Source organism: Phaeodactylum tricornutum, chromosome 21 (genome assembly GCF_000150955.2).
Source record: "Phaeodactylum tricornutum CCAP 1055/1 chromosome 21, whole genome shotgun sequence".
Lineage (NCBI taxonomy): Eukaryota > Bacillariophyta > Bacillariophyceae > Surirellales > Neidiaceae > Phaeodactylum > Phaeodactylum tricornutum.
The window spans coordinates 501,714-517,999 of NC_011689.1; the positions used below are offsets into that span (position 1 = coordinate 501,714).

Here is a 16,286-nt window from a genome sequence, read left to right on the forward strand (position 1 = left end):
TCCGTCTTGTCTTCCTTCCGCTAGAAAAACCTAGCAACGGCGGTCGAAAGGGTTACCGCGATGGCTGTGAACGTCGGGGTATATATTCCGTGTGTGAGGGTGTGACGGTGAGATCCACCACCACCACCATCTTTCCCCTCGGTGCGATGGCGAGCGATGGATCTCTCTATTGTCCATTGGCAGCATCCTTCCCATCCTTGGTGATCCACACACACATACACATACACACACATCGAGTCTGTCGGTACCGTGAGACACCACACGCATTCCAACAGACGACACACATCACACACAAGACTGGTTGGCGTTTCGTTCGCACAGTCCGTCCACACGGTGCGCATGGGCACGAACGACTGTCGTCCGACGCGAACGCGTTCCCGGCGCTACGGCACACTGCGGGCAACGACCTCCACGCAATTGGTTACGTACGGACTATGGTTCACGTTGGCTCTCGGTTCCGTCACTGCGATCTACGGGACACGGCATGCCAGTCCGACAACCACAACCACAAAAGTACCGTTCGTCCCCACCTCTCGCGCTGGACACGGCGTCGTCCTCGCTCTCGGATTGACTCGAGGCGGGAGTGACGGATCGGCGGATGCGCACCTTTCGGAAAAGTGTTCGACACTCGGACTAAACACACGGTCCAGTACCCCTGATTCGGAAGTCCAGAATGATCCCGTGTCTCCCAACGCTGCTACTCGGAGCCAGGTCGAAACACCGAAAGAACCTCCGTCGTCGGCAAACCTCGTCGACCTTCCGACCGTCGACCTTTCGACAACGAGATCTACCCTCAGCGATACGTTCACGGAAGATACCCACACGGCGGATCCCCAAAGTCAGCAAGCTGGGAACATCCGCCCAGAAACAAGCTCACCATCAGATCTCGGCACGGTGCACCACGAGTCACCATTGGATATTGCGCAACGTGCCACCAGCGAATCAGCCACCTCGTCCGCTACGTCGCACGCACTGTCCGTGTGGGACGAACCACGGCACACAAAGACAATTCCTCCGTCCAAACCCCAACCGGAATCCGGATGGTCGGCGAAACGGAAGAATCTCGAACAAAGAGCTGGTCCCGCACTTGTACTGGTGGCCGCCTTGTACGCAATCATCCATTTAGGTGGAGAACGCGGGCTGCAGTCGCTTGCGCTCTTATTGTCACCAGGACTGTACTACGAAGCCACTGCGGTCGTTCAAAACCCGAACATTTCACGGAAATGGACCCTCGCGACCCTGCTGGAGGAATGGTGGTGGTTTGGCGCCTACAGTCTCGTCTGGACTATCCCCACTCTCGTAACGACGCCTGCAACTGCCGCCAAGACGCAATTGGCCGGCTATCTATTTATCGTGTTTGGTCTCGTTGGTACAATTGTACAATTGAACGCCCACAAGGCCGCGGGTCCGCGGCAATTTCACCAGACATGGTCCCGCATGGCCACCTGTCACTTGGCCACCGTCTTTACGATTTTGCCCTGTGCCTGCTGGATGGCCGCTGTACAAGCGTGGCCCATGGCCTGGGTCCTCTACACAGCCATTCTAGTCATTCTGAACGATACCCTAGCCTACGTCTTTGGTGTGACGCTGGGGCGGCGAGCACTCTTGCCGACCATTTCGCCCAAAAAAACCTGGGAAGGATTTGCCGGGGCCGGGATCACGACCATGCTACTATCACCGCTTGTTTGGAAGTTACTCTTCCACGGATCGGACGCAACGGAACTCGTGATCGAGTATGGTCGGCACGGTCTGGTACTCAGTGTATTCGTCAACACCTTGGCCCCCTTTGGGGGCTTTGTCGCCTCCACATTGAAACGCGCGTACGGTCACAAGGATTTTGGTACCCTCATTCAAGGCCACGGAGGTTTGATGGATCGTCTCGATTGTCAACTCTTCACGGCACCCTTTCTATACCTATACTTGCAAGCCGCTAACGTACCGAAAAGCGTCGTGGCGCCCTAGCGGCAGTCCTAATTTACAGCTTTACCTTACTTTACCTGTAAGTCTCGTTCGCAACTAAAACTTTCATCAATGTAAGCAACACGTTAGCAAGCGACTGACTGTAACACATCAGTACCACGTGTTTGATTACCGCAGAATCCCGTATTCCGTACGTTTCAATGATGCTTGTATCTGCCTTGAAACTGCTGCGTGTGCGGGAAATCGATCGTTGCTGTCGTTCCTTTACACGGAGGACGCGCTGTCGGAACCCGTTTCTTCGCCACTTTGCGTATAGACCCGGTAGATATCCAACAAAGACGCCCCAGTCCCAATGCCCATGAAGATCAATCCCAAGGCCAACAGAATGTATACTCGCAGGGAAACCATGCCTATCGACATGGTATCACTTTCCGTGCCGTACTGTTTCAAATACGCCAGTTCGAGCGCGGGAGGAATGAGCAAGGCTGTCGACGAGCCGGCCAAGGCGCCCGCTAACGAGATGAGGATCTGTACGTTGGGAACTGCCACGGCGACCACGTATGTGAGCATTACTAGCGATATTCTGGCAACCGGGGAATGGCTGGCCTCCGGAGCCGCTTCCACTAGTGCCGAACGGGCGACACTGGATACGGGACTAATATCGAGCGGTTCCATGCGTTCGTCGTGGACGTCATCGGCGCTGTACTGATTGTGCGAGTCCGATGCGGACTCGTCGGTGTTGGTAAGTGATGTGAAGTTGGTCTGTATATTGGTCGAGGTTGATGTGGTCGTCGACGATCCCCATGATTGCACCCATCTCTCCCAAGGCCGAAACCAGGGTCCCACCAACTCCAGAGCGGGAAATAGCTGCAACGGATACGTGACCAGAACGGAAAGACTCACGAATCCGTTGGCCGCTAGCAACAATCCCTGCAAGTGACGCCGATCGGCATACTTTTCCAGCAAAAAGGCGGTGACGGAACCGTTCGTCACTGGCCCAAAAGCTGCCACACAGAATGAGGCCACGAGGGCAAAGACGACAGCCGAAGCTATCATGGCCGTCACAAAGGTGCTTTGAAAGTGTTCCGGCCGTTGCATACTGGATTCCACCGGAAGGACGAGGCAAATGCCCTCGTAACTGTACAAGATGGCACAAAAAGCCAAGGGCACACTGGTCCAATCCACGGACAGAGCTTCGTGCCGGGGTCGATCGTTCCATTGGAGGCCAATGACGGTACTCAAACAGAGCAAAGCCAAGCCCAGAAACGCCGCTCCGGTCGCCGTCGCCGGCGCCAGTGCCTTGAGATTGGGCAGAAAGGACAAAGCGAGGACCGCGGGCAAGCAGCACGAAATGACTTGCACGTGAGTGAGCGGAACGGACCAAACGGCCACCAATACGGCACTCAAGTTGGCACCAACAAAGCTGAGAAAGACGGTGCAAATTGCGAGTTGCTGAATGCAGATGCAAGTTGTGGTAAAACGCTGGAAGCGGGGTCCGTAGAGCCAACCAGCAAGGTCCGGATACGTCAAAGGCAAGGGACCGTAGTGGTTGGAATTCTGACAGATGCGTTTGAAGCGCACAACAGTCCAGCAGTTGTACGAGCTCCAGTAAGCCATGACAAAGGTTGCAATGACACCGGACGTAATGCCGAGCTGGGAGACGGCCCAGGGTAGGCTGAGACAGCCCGGGCCTACGTAGCCTTTAAGGAGATGCAGAAACGATTGCAAGCGGGTTGTTTTGTGCAGGTTCATCGTCGCTGTGTTGTAACTTCTTCTACTCAGGTTGTCGTCATCACCGCCATCGTAATCGTTGTAGAAGATCCCGGCGTTGTCGTTGAAAGAGACGGCGGGGATTGGTGCGACAATGGATCGACGTATCGATTGATTGTTAAGGTTGCGGCTGGAGGAAGATTGTGTCTGTCCTCCATCTCCCGGTCTTGGAACCTTGTTGTTGTTGTTACTGTCGTAATTGCGGTTGCGATTACCGTTATCGTCGTGGGTACGATAGTCGACGTCGTGACGGTGCATCGAGGGCGACGATTCCGCCAGTAGCGCGTGATGATGGCGCGGAGATTCCGAGCGGGGTCGGAGTCCTCGACGGTGCGCGAAGGAGCCGCCGTCAACAAAAGCAGTTCCCAGTGCAAGAGGCTTTCTTGACGCCATGGCCGCACTGTCAGTGTCAACTCCAAAGACTGAACGAGTCGGGGGTCGTTGCCAACGCGAGTCTGTCGCGGCCCAACCCAGCCCATGAGAGGGGTTCATGGTCGGTGTCGGCGTTGCGGACCGTTCACGGTTGTGCGTGACTCGAAATTCCTTATTTTCTTTTTTCATGTTAACTGTTATGTAACTTGAAATTAAATCACCTGACGTCTCGTTCCGTTCCCACAGTCACGCGTATTAGGAAGATTCTGCAAATTTCGTCGCGTCTTTACAAATAACACATTTCACGGCAACATGTGAATTGTCTACCGAAAACGTTAGTTGTGTCTTGCCATGTGTGAGACACTTTTTGTCCGATACCGTACCATTGGGAGCGATAAACGTATCGATTCGATATCCTGCTCAAAAATTGCCGTATCTCCTCTATAGAGGCCACACGGAAACTCCTATTCTCGGAATCGTGAAAGAAGATTGCGTTAAACACACAGAGAAATCGAATACTAAAACAGAATGCAACCTCTCTGTCTTTTATCTAAAAGCCGCAATGGACAAAACTAGTATTGGCATGTCTCGATGCGGAGAGCAGCCCGCGACTACTGGTGGGAACCAAACCGAGTTTTCCAAGTGAATATGGGAAACCGCGAGAAAGAAGTGAGAAGCGATCATCTCACAAGTTGCCTCCCAATTGTGTGCGAAACGCAAACACATCAAAGAACGGCACCCTCTTTTGGAACCAGCAAGTACTCCCACGTTCGGGTATCTCAACACAACTTTGAATGGAAAAGATGCTCTTTACCCTCGCACTGCTCGCCTGGGCTACAATAGCAGTCTCCGCATGCCACAGCGACAATAGAAATATTTGACTCTTCGGATCAGCACCACCGCAGTCTACAGACCTTGAACACTAGTTTGTACGCCCTGAATGATTTCCTCTTTCGGGAAAGCGAGTGCCAGTGGGAGTTTTATGTGTATTCCGACTTGTGCCGAGGTTTTCCGTATCGATTTGAGATATTTACAGCTCCAACTAATATCACCACAATAGCGGACCCGACCCGGACCTGTTTCAGCGAAGGAGGAGAGTCCTTCGATTTTATGGCCAGCGGGAGCGGAATCTCATCAATCTCGTCTACCTCCGCTCCTCCTGTCAGAGGCTACTTTCTTGGATTCAATTTCGACGAAAACGTCACCGAGGCCAGCCCCTTCTACTACACAATCAATGGCACAAACAACAAGGAAATCAAGTACATTTTTTGCGTGAAACTCACTCTCACCCAAAATATCTCTGGTACCGTGACAGATATCAATTTTAAACAGGTAGCTATTCAAATCAACGTGTCCCTCGACGGTACCCTCGGTGACTCAAGCGCGAATGCGTTTGAAGTCGATGCTGGTGTGGTCAGCACCGACACGAACAACGACATTGCATTCACGTCAAGTGCGGATCTGTGCAGTACCTTCAATGGCAATCCAACGCAGGGACAAGCCATTCCTATTTGCATTGTTTCGGACAACCACCCGTTGGCTCGAATCGTGTCGGTAGAGGATCTTATGTTTTCTTCGGGCAGTTTCACCCAGTTGATCCTCGCGGACGGCAGTGCCGCGACGGGAGCCGAAGGGCTGTACGGAGTGCCAGATCCCTTGAACGCTGAGCATTGCGCCGTCAACAAGTGCATTCAGTACAATGTGATGCTGTACGCCGTATTTGCAACGACGGGCGCAAACTTGGATATCACGATTCGAGGCAACGTGGTGCTAGCGATTGGCGACGGTACGCGTATGCTGCGCGCCCAATTCGAGCCCACCCGCGCATTGCAGGACGTGTTCCGTGAACGATCCTTTCGCTCGAAGATTGTGTTGCCGGCTCTGTCGACGACCGAGTCGGGTGCGGTCTCGACGCTCGGCGCGAAAAGTGTTGCGGCGATGTTCTCTTTCGCTGCGTTTGTGGCGACCTGTTGGTTGTTTGATCTGTAAAAGATCGTACTCGTTGCTTGACGAAAGTGAGACTGAAACCAACGAACGGTCGGCAAAATAGTTGTCGGAAGTCCTTTCTAGAAGTTCTGCGAAATCCGAACGATTGCAAATGCAGATTCCATCAGTGTCAAGCGACAATGGCACGCGTAACTTCTCATCTCCTCAAAGAGGGATCGCTCTGGTCACGGGTTTCTCTCCAGGCCAGTAGTTCACTTGCGGATGCTTCTTCTGAGGGCTGCTTCGATATGTACAAGTGGAAAGCGCTTCGCATGTGCGAACCGATGCGCCAAAAGGAAAGTTGCTGACTCCACGATTCCCATCTGTAACTTTACCGAGGCATACGCAAAGGGCTCACTGTCAAGTTGCTCGTTGCCGGCGTACCCAGTCTACCATACCAACACTCCCATGCACAAACTCGTTCGCTCTTGGCCTCGATCTAACGCGATTTTGCGTTCCTCGAATGTCGGACATCCGTGATTGACAAAATTCGTGACCCGATTTCAAATTCTAGGTTACAGTTAACGCTCTAGACCGCGGAATACTATCGCACTAGAGTAAAACGCACGCTTTTCGTATGCGAGTGCCATTGACGGCTCACAGTATATTGCACTGTCATCCTCCAAACACAGTTTTCCTTCGTGTGCGACTACCATCAATCCTAGAATTGCCTCTGGTGCACATCGACTGTGAGTCAGGAACCAATAAAGGTGACTCCCAATGGTACTGCGGTTTCTGGTAGCGATGGTGGGATGCTGGCACGGACTTGTCCCCACGCACTCTCTCGATTTACGGAGACACGCCACCACCTCTGTGGCCATGGATCGGCGGCACCTGTTGCGACAGACTTTAGGAATCTTGCCGATTGCCACGTCGGTGGTGACTGTCGAAAAGGTGAACGCCTTGGAGGCCAACGGTCTTGCGGCACGTCTGCAAAAGAAAGATCCAGCGCTACTCAAGAATCGTATTTTCAACATTCCGCCAGCCGCACAGGTGTACCCGTCCTGGTTGCGGGGCTCTTGGAAGGTATCCTCCAACCTGAACGGTTACTTGTTTCCGTCAAGAAAAATAACAAAAGAGAGGGTCACGCAGAACCCCGTTGTACCGGGCTTTCAAAAGTGTTCGGTCGTAACTACAGCCGATATTGGGAAGGAAGGAGTCGAATACGTGTGGAGGATTGATGCGTCCACGGGTCTCGAGGATCGAACGGCCAACTTTCCAGCAGCTATCAATGCCTATCTAGGATACAAAGCAGTCAATGACGTCGTCTACGATGCGAGAGCCAACCCGAACAGAATATCGATCGATTTTGTGGATTATAAAACCGTCAATGCAGAGCGCGTTGAACTCTTTTGCAACGCTCGCGAATCGGAAACGTACACGGACGCGACGACCAACGAGCCCATTTTTGTGTGTAGAGAATACGCGAGACAAGTGACCTTCGGGGCGGGTTCGACCGTCGGAGTTCCGCGACAAGTGGGCACCAACTATGCACACTTTTGGACGTGGAAGCAACAGGGTACCGATCGGATCGTTGGGAATTTGCTAACCGCCGGCTTTTTGGACCCACAGGATTCCCTGTATTTCGAAGAACCTACGCTACCCGTGGTCATATACAGCCATCTGATGAAAGGACAGCGAATATCCACGTAGATTTTTTTTTACTGCAGGAATGAAGCCAGTTCGTTTCGTGTGGAGATGATTGCCGTCTAATGAACAAGGAGCTGACTTGGGGCAATCAAATGTAAATACTAGTAGTTAAAGACAACTTAAATTTACTCGTCGTCGTCATCTTCTGCAGTAATCAAAAAATAGAAATTGTGAGAAAAGAGTTGCAGGATATGAAGCATTGGCAAAATTATATTCTGTTCCACTTACCATCCTCATCATCGTCGTCATCCTCGTCGGTCATACGAATAGCCTTGATAGAGAAATTATCCCACGCATTTTCGTTGCCGGGCTCCTTCACGATCGTATACAGAGGCTTGATGACAATTTCCTCTTCGTCTTCCTCTTCTTCTGCCGCATCCTCCTCGTCATCGGCAGCACCATTGGCACCGGCATCTTCGTCTTCCTCCTCCTCTACATCCTCTTCGCCGTTCGTTTCTTTCTCAACATACACGGATTCGCTTTCTTCGTCATCATCATCGTCCACTTCCTCATCGTTGGCTACCACCACAGACGCCATGGGAGTGGAATCCATCTCCGGCATGGCGGGCGTCTTGGCTTGCTTGTGGGCTACCAACCGCGCTTCCTTGTCGGCTTGCACTTTTTGCAAACCAATATCGGGGTGTGTCGCTAATCCCATATCAATCAACCATTCCTCGTTGAGGGTGGGCCACAGAATCCACCCCGCCGTAACGGTCAAAGGGAACACCCAGAGTACCGTTTCACGCCCCACACTTATCCCAGCGTTCAACTGACGTGCCAAGCTCTGTTGGAGCAAGCGACCCATAAGACGAGACATAGTCTGATAAATTCAAACAAAGTGCGGAACGAACGTTTAACAGTTAGCCCGGGCTAGAGAGACGTTGTAAGCAATTGTTGCCAAGGCAGCAACAAGTCGGTCGATGCCTGCCGAGGTTGGCAAGTTGCTTCGTCCCGCGCATCGACCAGACGAACACACACACACACACACACACAGCGCCTTCGGGGCCGGACAGTCCCTCGTCGGTAGTCCATTCGGCTGCGGCCTTGAACTCCCGTCGCAAATTCAAGTCTATACTTATACTCAAACTCGAAGCTTTTGGAATGATGAAACGATTCCTCCCACGTCACGAGTTTCTAGTCGATGGAGTCGAGAATCGACGTCATCGATTCGGCAAAATTGCTCTACTGTCAGTTATGATAGCCTGACAACGATACCGATACGTTGCTCCCCCCAGTGCTTACCCATCCAATTCTTTGCGACTATGCCATTCCGAAACAAGACAGACTTTACTTCACTTGCTAGCCACTAGGTCAAACACGAATAGAAAAGATTGCATCGCGATTGCTACCTGTTTAAAGTCCCCTTTCCCAGTAACTAGTGCTTGCTGGCTACAATTCTAGAAGTCGAAGTCCGGCTCTACTTGCGTCAAAAATTCGTCCAATTGCTCGACTTCGGGCCGGTCGAGCTTTCCGGCGGGGCCGCTATCGAAAGCATATTCCATATCGGTGAACGTACTCTCGCGATGCAGATCGTCGAAATGATTTTCAATGGTGGCATCCTCCATTCTTTCATCAGGAGACTCAACAAGCATGGTGACCCGTCGGGCGTCCTGCTTGCTATTGAGGTGCCGGTTTCTGTCTAGCTGTCGCGAGTCGTGTCCTTCGTTATCGGAAGAACACGAGTCGTATCCGGAAAGTTCCTGTGTCAGAGGGAGAAATCTGCCTTGATCGGTATCATCCATTGCTCTATCGCCTTGCTCTCGCTTGCCCCGCAAAGGAGTAAATAGCTGCTTCTCCGGAGCAGTGTTGTAAGAAGACGGAGAGTTATTGCTCTCCGAGTATACATTGCCTATAAGCTCGTTGCTTTGCGTCGACGGATCATTTGTGACCGATCCGGCAGCGTCTTCTACCTCCTTGACCACAGAATTGCGAGAGAACATCTGGGAAAGAGTTGTGAATGAAGTTGTAGCAAGCGAACTTGCAACATTGTCCTGGTTGCTCTCCTTTGCCGGAGATTCATTTGTCAGCAGATTGCCGGAAGTTGACTCACTTTGTTCGTTCGCTTGTTTTTGTCCCATGACGGAAGGCGACTCCCAAGGCAATCTAGTTGGTCCAACCTCATCTGCCTTGGGCAAAGTTTCCGCAACTGATTGTTGGGTGTCTGTCTTGTCAGAAGCTATTTGTACTGACATGCTTGTTACGGCTGTACTACTGATCGTCCCATGGTTGGAACTGGAGAAATCTGTTGCCGGTATGGTTGTATCGGTGGCGACTCGGTCGAGGGCCGTGTTGAGATTTTTCACGTGCGCAGAAATTTCCACGTCATCAAGTTCGTCTTCATCATCAGCGGCACGCTTACAGTCAACCACATTCTTGACAAATTTGGGGAGGGGCAAATCGGAAAGAGCGGCCCACAAGCGGATTTCCAATAGTTGTTCTTGAGACACGCCTTTTTTATTGTTGCGTCGGCTGCTGATGACAGGACCTTCATCATGGGCCATGCTGAGGTTGGTCGCTCCACGAATGTAGCCTCCACGGATACCTTGGAGCCCGTTGAAATAGTGTACACCTTCTTTGCGCGCGTTACGTCCCGTCGCGTCGGCTCCTGGTGGAAAGAACTTGAGGTCCACCTTTTGAAAGCCCAAATCGAATAATCGGTAGAGGATTTCGTCTTCCTTGCACAAAATGCGCACGTTGCTCAGTACGCGCTCGCAACTATTTTCCGTCACTGGGACGTTGGCGAACTTGACCCAACGCTCCAAAAGCTCAACGTCCCATACGGCAAGCTCATTTCTCCGGTCGTCTAAAAGAGGTACACCGTGTCGTACCAAATACTGGGCCAGACCTTCCGAGGTGGTGAAGGATTCGGAAATGTCCGGGTGGACGTATTTTCCCGATCTGTAATCAAAGCCGAGTTTCCGTAAGGTCGGTAAAACTTCCCGCACAAAACGCGGCAGGCCATCCTTGAGATACCAGGGTCGCTTGTCCTTTTTCGCTTTTTTGACGACCACTTTCTTGGCGGGTTCCGGAGCCTCTGTCGACACATCGCACTGCGATACAACAGCGTGGCTACCGTTGGCGGTGGACATATCTTCGTCCATTTCGGAAGCATCGTCAACCATGGTGTCGACGCGGGAGTGTTCAATTTCTAGCTCGGCAGTGGTGAGCAACGCCTGGTAGTCGGTACGTGGGGGCAACTGTTGCCATACGGGGAGGGGTCGGGAGGAGGCAGCGGCCCATACTCGGAGACGCAAATAGGCTTCCGTCATTTTGGGTGATGCGTCCTCGGGTAACTGCAAACTCCACGCGTTCCGGACCCATTCGCGGAATGACGTGTACAGATCGGGATCTATAGCAAAGTAGTGGACTCCACGGACGCGGCGTCCACGACGGGCTTCTTGAGAATTGGCACCGGGGACGTAGACGTTAATGCCGTCTGATTCGAAACCCAGATCACGGAGAATGACGAGAATCATGCGGAGATCATTTTCCTTGCGCGGACTGCGAACGTTCAGAAGTTCGCGGGCACTGTCGGGGCCTTGGATTGGAACATTAGCGAAGCGTACCCAGCGGTGTAGCATGGTGGCCTCCGCTTCGGTCAGCACTCCGGTTGGGACGTAGTCATTGGGATTCTTACGGTACGCCGCGGCTGCAGCTTCGTTGGGACAGTAGTTGGGAATGCCGGTGAAGCAGAGGAATTTGCGTAATCCGGTAGCGCTCGTAAACGTGACGGGCTGACCTTCCCACTGGACGCTCGTAGGGAGCTGGTAGCCGTCGTTCGTTCGAACGAATCTGAGTTTCTCCAAAGCCGGCCAAACTTGGGAGCGAAACCCCGGAATGGCTTCGTATTTCCACCAATGGGCATTGCGTCGTAATTTTTTGGTCTTGTTCAATTTTTCGGCCGGGGCAGGACGCTTACGTGCCGTGTTTCCGGTCGAGGATGTGTGTTGAAGAAGGTGTTTGGCTTGACTGTGAGTTGTCGAACGTTGGCGTGCTTTGGTGCTTTTGGCTCCCGAATGAGATTTGCATTTTCGCGAAATCTTGGTAGAAGCAGTAGACACGCGGTGGGAAGCCGGTTTGACAATCGGCACGGTCCGGCTGTTCCGACGGTCGTGGACGTCCAATACCGGCATGGTTCGGGTCACCGCAGTGATACATTCGTCTGTGTCGTCGTCGCTTTCCGCTTCCAATGTCAATCGCGACACGGACTCGGTATCACGCGGAGGTGCCAGTTGTTGTGTTTCCGTCAGGTAGGCAATAACATCGGTGGGTGTTTTAAAGTAGTCTCGTCCCAGTACGCCTTGCTTGGCCGACTTTCCCGGACGGATGTAGTACCATTGGTCAGTGACAATGTGCGCGGCTTTGACTTTCCAACCGTCGCGCACCAGCTTGCGCCAGAGTGTCTTCCAATCGAGTGCGTCCATCCGAGTGAGTTCGTCGCCGGTTCCGTCATCATCGGATTCGCCGAGACGGGGCTTGGCAGGATCGCGTGGTTTCGTCCGACATCCTGTGGGTGTAGCCGGAGGCATCGCGTGGGTGGAACGGGAGACCGAAGAACTGTCGTGACAACGATGACTATTGGAGGCCTCAACTGCCTCGGGCCCTCGCCATCCGTAATGGGTTCGGCAAAAGCTTTGCAATGCGGCGAGGGTCGACAGGTAGTCGGTACCTTCTACCGTACCGGGCCGACAGGATCGATTGGGTAGAACATACCAGCAAGGTTCTCGCTTACGTGCGGCGGATGCGTGCGGGGGCGGTAGAGAGGTGCTCCATTTGCTGAGCTGCAGTTTGTTCCAGACAGTCTCCCAGGAATCGTGCGGTTTCAACGCGTGTTTGAGTGGAGGCGGCGTCAAGGCCGGGGAAGACATAATAAAGGTGGACGATACGGGAGGAGAAGTCATGGACGATTTGGGAGGGGGCGCTGCGTAATCTACGGGTACTTGTCCGACAACTGTCTCCGTACCAACGCCAACGCTGTCCACAAGCGACTCTTGGTTCAAGGCTTGATCGACCAATTCCACGACGGCTTCCATCGCTTCTTGATACCCTTTCCAGAGCAGTTCTGCCTCTTCGTCGTCCCCAAACACGTCGCGTTGTTGCTCGGGTGTTATCATGAGGGCGAGCGACGCCAACGTGTAGGGTCGACAGTCTCCATTCTTGTCCGAGCAGTCTTCCTCCACAGCAGAGTTCTCTGAGGCTACGTATTCTGCCGATTCGTCCCATCGTTGTACAGAGCGCAGTTTTTTATCGACTGATACTCCGGAGCGTCCCAGCAAACACACGACGGGCCGAGGAGCAATCCGTCCCAGCGTTTCGTCTACCACCACGCGGGTCCATTGGGCGACACCTCGAGGTGACATGTGCACCCGTTGCTGCCGACACGCTTCTCGAGCGCTCTCGAAGTACCGCGCTGGCCACCACACAAAAGTGGGCCGGTTGGGGCGTTCCGGGAGTGAGAAACGGTACCAACAGAGGCCGCGTACGGGTTCCGTCATGGTGAAACAACTGGGGGGGTCCGTGGTAGAACTATGATCTGCCGTCGCTACACACCAGCGGATTCGGCTGCCGGAGTCCGGTTTCGACAGCGGCGCGTGTCCTCGGCGCGACGGGCGTGCCGTTCGAATCATCGATCCTATTGGAATGCACTACTGTATATACGGTACTCGTTTGAACCGTACTTACATATTCCTGTTCGCGCCGGACGAGTGTCTTCTCGCGCAAGAGAGGGGCTCGCTCGTCTCTATCGCCGGTCTACCAAACCTGTAGCTCTAGCTAGTGGAGACCAACATGGCGTGGACACTTTTACTCCTCACAGTCAGCCTGCCTCTCTCGCCTGTCTTCCATCCTTCTTCGCTTACTGACAGTGACAGTGAATGCTTCGCTTCGTTTACCTGTTCACTACTTAATACCGCCGTCCTATGCACCGCACGCTTTTTCTAGCTAGATGTAACTGTAAACTAAGTGTACCGACAATGCTTGCCTATTTCTTTTCAAATAATGGAGTACTGGTACCACTACGAGTTGTCCTTACGGTCGGTCATTCGACTGACAGAGACCTTTTCCACACCGAAAAGGTCGACCGCATACGTTTCACTATATTTCTCCTGGGAGACTTTCCAAATATATCCTAGCCGCTTACACGGCAAACATCCAGCCGCTGACCAGAGCCGCACCCAACGACACCATCGCCGCCGTTATCTTCGTGCCGACCGTCGAGACCGCACCCGACTCGGTCGTTGGCAGAGCCGGCAACACAATCGTCGAGCTAAAGGCTTGTTCATGGAGCGCGTCCTGCAACGCCCGGGTGGGCTTGAATTGAGCGCGTAGCGTACGCGTACCGTCGCCAATTGCCAGCACTATGTTGCCGCGAATCGTGATATCCAAGTTGTCGCCCACCGTCGCAATTATGGCGTACAACATCACATTGTACTGAATGCACTTGTTGGCGAGGCAATGAGCAGCATTCAAAGGCTCCGGCACTCCGTACAAGTCCGCGGCTCCCGGAGCGGCACTACCGCTCGCAATAATCGACTGGGTGAGACTGTCACCTGACGTGAAGGATAGGTCCTGGACCGAAACAATGCTGGCCAACGGGTGGTCATCCGAAACAATGCAAATGGGAATGTTTTCTCCCTGCGTGGGGTTGCCGCTGAAAGTACTACACAGACCCGCACTCGCTGTATACTCCAAATCGTTGTCCGTGTCGGTGCCCGCCGCACCGGTATCTACTTCGAACGGGTCCACGCTGGAGACGCCCAAGGTACCCTTCAAAGCAACATTCATCTGGATGGCTACTTCTTTGAAGTTCATATATGTCACGGTTCCCTCGATTTCCTGGGTGAGGGTTAATATTACACAAAAGATGAACTTGATTTCCTTGTCGGGGGACTCGCCAATTTCGTAGTAGAACGGACTGGACACGTTTATGTCTTCGAGAAAGGTATTGTCGCAGAAAGCTACACCCGGGTTAATAACAGTAGTTTGGCGTGACAGTCCGCTCCCAGTAGCAGTGTCGTTGAAAAACTCGCCTCCATTACTGTAGCAGGAAGTGTCGGATCCCCGGTCGGATCGGCATTCTCTGGAGCCGTGAATACCTCAAACCGTCCACTAGCCGCCTCATCTCCTGCATGTAGGTGAAAGATTGTTCGTAAAGCTCCCGAGACATAAACAGCATTTTGGAAAGTTATGTTGTATTTATCAATGAAGGTTTGCAGGCCACGGTCCGAAGAATCGAGGATCGACGCTGCATGGTCGTTGTCGGATATGGAACTCACCTCAGTGATCGATAAGACAACGAGGGCGAAAGTGAAGAAGATATTAGTCAACATTCTTGATTTGGTGCTGGAAGCTTTGGATATTTGAGCTACACACAATATTTTAGCTTTCGCGAATGATGAATGACACTTACAATAAAGAGGTTAGAGCAGGGGTTTGGGTGCAACTTGGGAAATGGACGCTTTTCACTGTCACTTTTACGGTCCCGGATTTTCGTCACGTGAGGCCATGCGGTCTTTCAGTGTCAATCATTCCTTTTCGATAGGAACTCCGGTGTGTACTGGTCAGGTTTGCAAAACGGTACTGACGACAAAATGAATAAGGAAGATAAAATAGGCTCTATCATACCGGTCAGGCCACCATACAGGCTTTGAGTAGCAGCCAATCTAAAAATAGTACTCAAATGAATGCAAACAAACACTTACCAAGTTCAGAAACCATGCCACAATGTCAAAGTACTACATAACATAAAACTTGGCTGATGGAAATATTTTATTTATGCGGTATTCGACGAATCTTTTCACTGTCAAAAGATATTTCGTTGTGTACTGGTGAACTCCGAAAGAAGACCGAGTCAAGGATACCAGTAGACCCCACCGATAGTTCCGATCTTTGATGTAGTAGGCAGGCTTTGAGCATGCTTTTGCAATGAACCCGGTAGTGACAGAAAAACCTGTGGACTCTATTAGGACGTGGCAACCGAATTATATTGACAGTTAGTCGGATTTGACTGCGTGGCGAGAAAGGAGCGTTCTCACGTCACTGGTATGCCAAGGCATGAAATTTGAAAGCTATTTTCATGTCACGTCAACTGTAAATTGACAGTGACTGTGAGTACTTGTGACAAATCTTTTCAGAAACAAACGTCGAGTGGTTGACAAAGCTGATGCTGCAAGGTTGAGAACGGACAGATGGAAGAGACCTGCACAATGGCCAAGATTTCGTTAGATACAGCTTCGACGCGGCCATTGCATCAGATTACGTGAGCGACGCAAAAATGTATATATAGCCGGTACTAACTGTTTGTAGATGAAGACACAGTCTCTAGAGCGATAGGTAGGTCGACTAACAGTTACTTTGTTTCAGCTTGGACTGCTGGAAGGCATTTCTCATTCTGATGTTGTGAACGTTTACGTATGTATGCTAGTATCCCGACCAAATCACCTCCGCTTGACATGAACGTGAGAAGTTTACCCGTGCCAACCTGTGAATTGAATCTGAGCGTGGTTCGTAAAGCCCATATATAGTCCGTGCTGCCCTTGCTGCTCCCTAGATTGCTCTAAAATGGCGCGGTTCGGAAAACGTAGGTCCGC

At 52.2% G+C, this 16,286-nt stretch overlaps 7 protein-coding genes across 7 annotated transcripts; 3 read left to right on the top strand and 4 right to left on the bottom strand.

Moving 5' to 3' along the window:
- Positions 1-1,524: 1,524 nt before the first annotated feature.
- On the top strand, positions 1,525-1,926 carry PHATRDRAFT_7678 (predicted protein; the record flags this gene model as incomplete). Its single annotated transcript, XM_002183850.1, has 1 exon — positions 1,525-1,926. A coding segment is annotated over one exon (402 nt), but the record flags the coding sequence as incomplete, so codon positions are not given.
- Positions 1,927-2,184: 258 nt separating this feature from the next.
- On the bottom strand, positions 2,185-4,251 carry PHATRDRAFT_39978 (predicted protein; the record flags this gene model as incomplete). Its single annotated transcript, XM_002183972.1, has 1 exon — positions 2,185-4,251. One exon carries the CDS (start codon positions 4,249-4,251, stop codon positions 2,185-2,187), a length of 2,067 nt encoding a protein of 688 aa, XP_002184008.1.
- Positions 4,252-4,651: 400 nt separating this feature from the next.
- Positions 4,652-6,051, top strand: PHATRDRAFT_49299 (predicted protein; the record flags this gene model as incomplete). Its single annotated transcript, XM_002183851.1, has 2 exons — positions 4,652-4,907; positions 4,957-6,051. The coding sequence occupies exons 1-2, from the start codon at positions 4,857-4,859 to the stop codon at positions 6,049-6,051; spliced, it is 1,146 nt and encodes a 381-aa protein (XP_002183887.1). The 5' UTR covers positions 4,652-4,856.
- A 615-nt stretch (positions 6,052-6,666) lies between these two features.
- On the top strand, positions 6,667-7,701 carry PHATRDRAFT_49300 (predicted protein; the record flags this gene model as incomplete). The annotated part of the gene is made up of 1 exon (XM_002183852.1): positions 6,667-7,701. Exon 1 carries the CDS (start codon positions 6,769-6,771, stop codon positions 7,699-7,701), a length of 933 nt encoding a protein of 310 aa, XP_002183888.1. The 5' UTR covers positions 6,667-6,768.
- A 79-nt stretch (positions 7,702-7,780) lies between these two features.
- PHATRDRAFT_49301 (predicted protein) lies at positions 7,781-8,574 on the bottom strand. The gene is made up of 2 exons (XM_002183973.1): positions 7,927-8,574; positions 7,781-7,843 (listed from the first exon to the last, which is right to left on the bottom strand). The coding sequence occupies exons 1-2, from the start codon at positions 8,513-8,515 to the stop codon at positions 7,824-7,826; spliced, it is 609 nt and encodes a 202-aa protein (XP_002184009.1). The 5' UTR covers positions 8,516-8,574; the 3' UTR covers positions 7,781-7,823.
- Positions 8,575-9,095: 521 nt separating this feature from the next.
- PHATRDRAFT_49302 (predicted protein) lies at positions 9,096-13,193 on the bottom strand (the record flags this gene model as incomplete). The annotated part of the gene is made up of 1 exon (XM_002183974.1): positions 9,096-13,193. The coding sequence occupies one exon, from the start codon at positions 13,191-13,193 to the stop codon at positions 9,096-9,098; it is 4,098 nt and encodes a 1,365-aa protein (XP_002184010.1).
- Positions 13,194-13,833: 640 nt separating this feature from the next.
- Positions 13,834-15,748, bottom strand: PHATRDRAFT_49303 (predicted protein; the record flags this gene model as incomplete). Its single annotated transcript, XM_002183975.1, has 3 exons — positions 15,399-15,748; positions 14,690-15,312; positions 13,834-14,654 (listed from the first exon to the last, which is right to left on the bottom strand). Exons 2-3 carry the CDS (start codon positions 15,024-15,026, stop codon positions 13,834-13,836), a joined length of 1,158 nt encoding a protein of 385 aa, XP_002184011.1. The 5' UTR covers positions 15,027-15,312; positions 15,399-15,748.
- Positions 15,749-16,286: the final 538 nt, after the last annotated feature.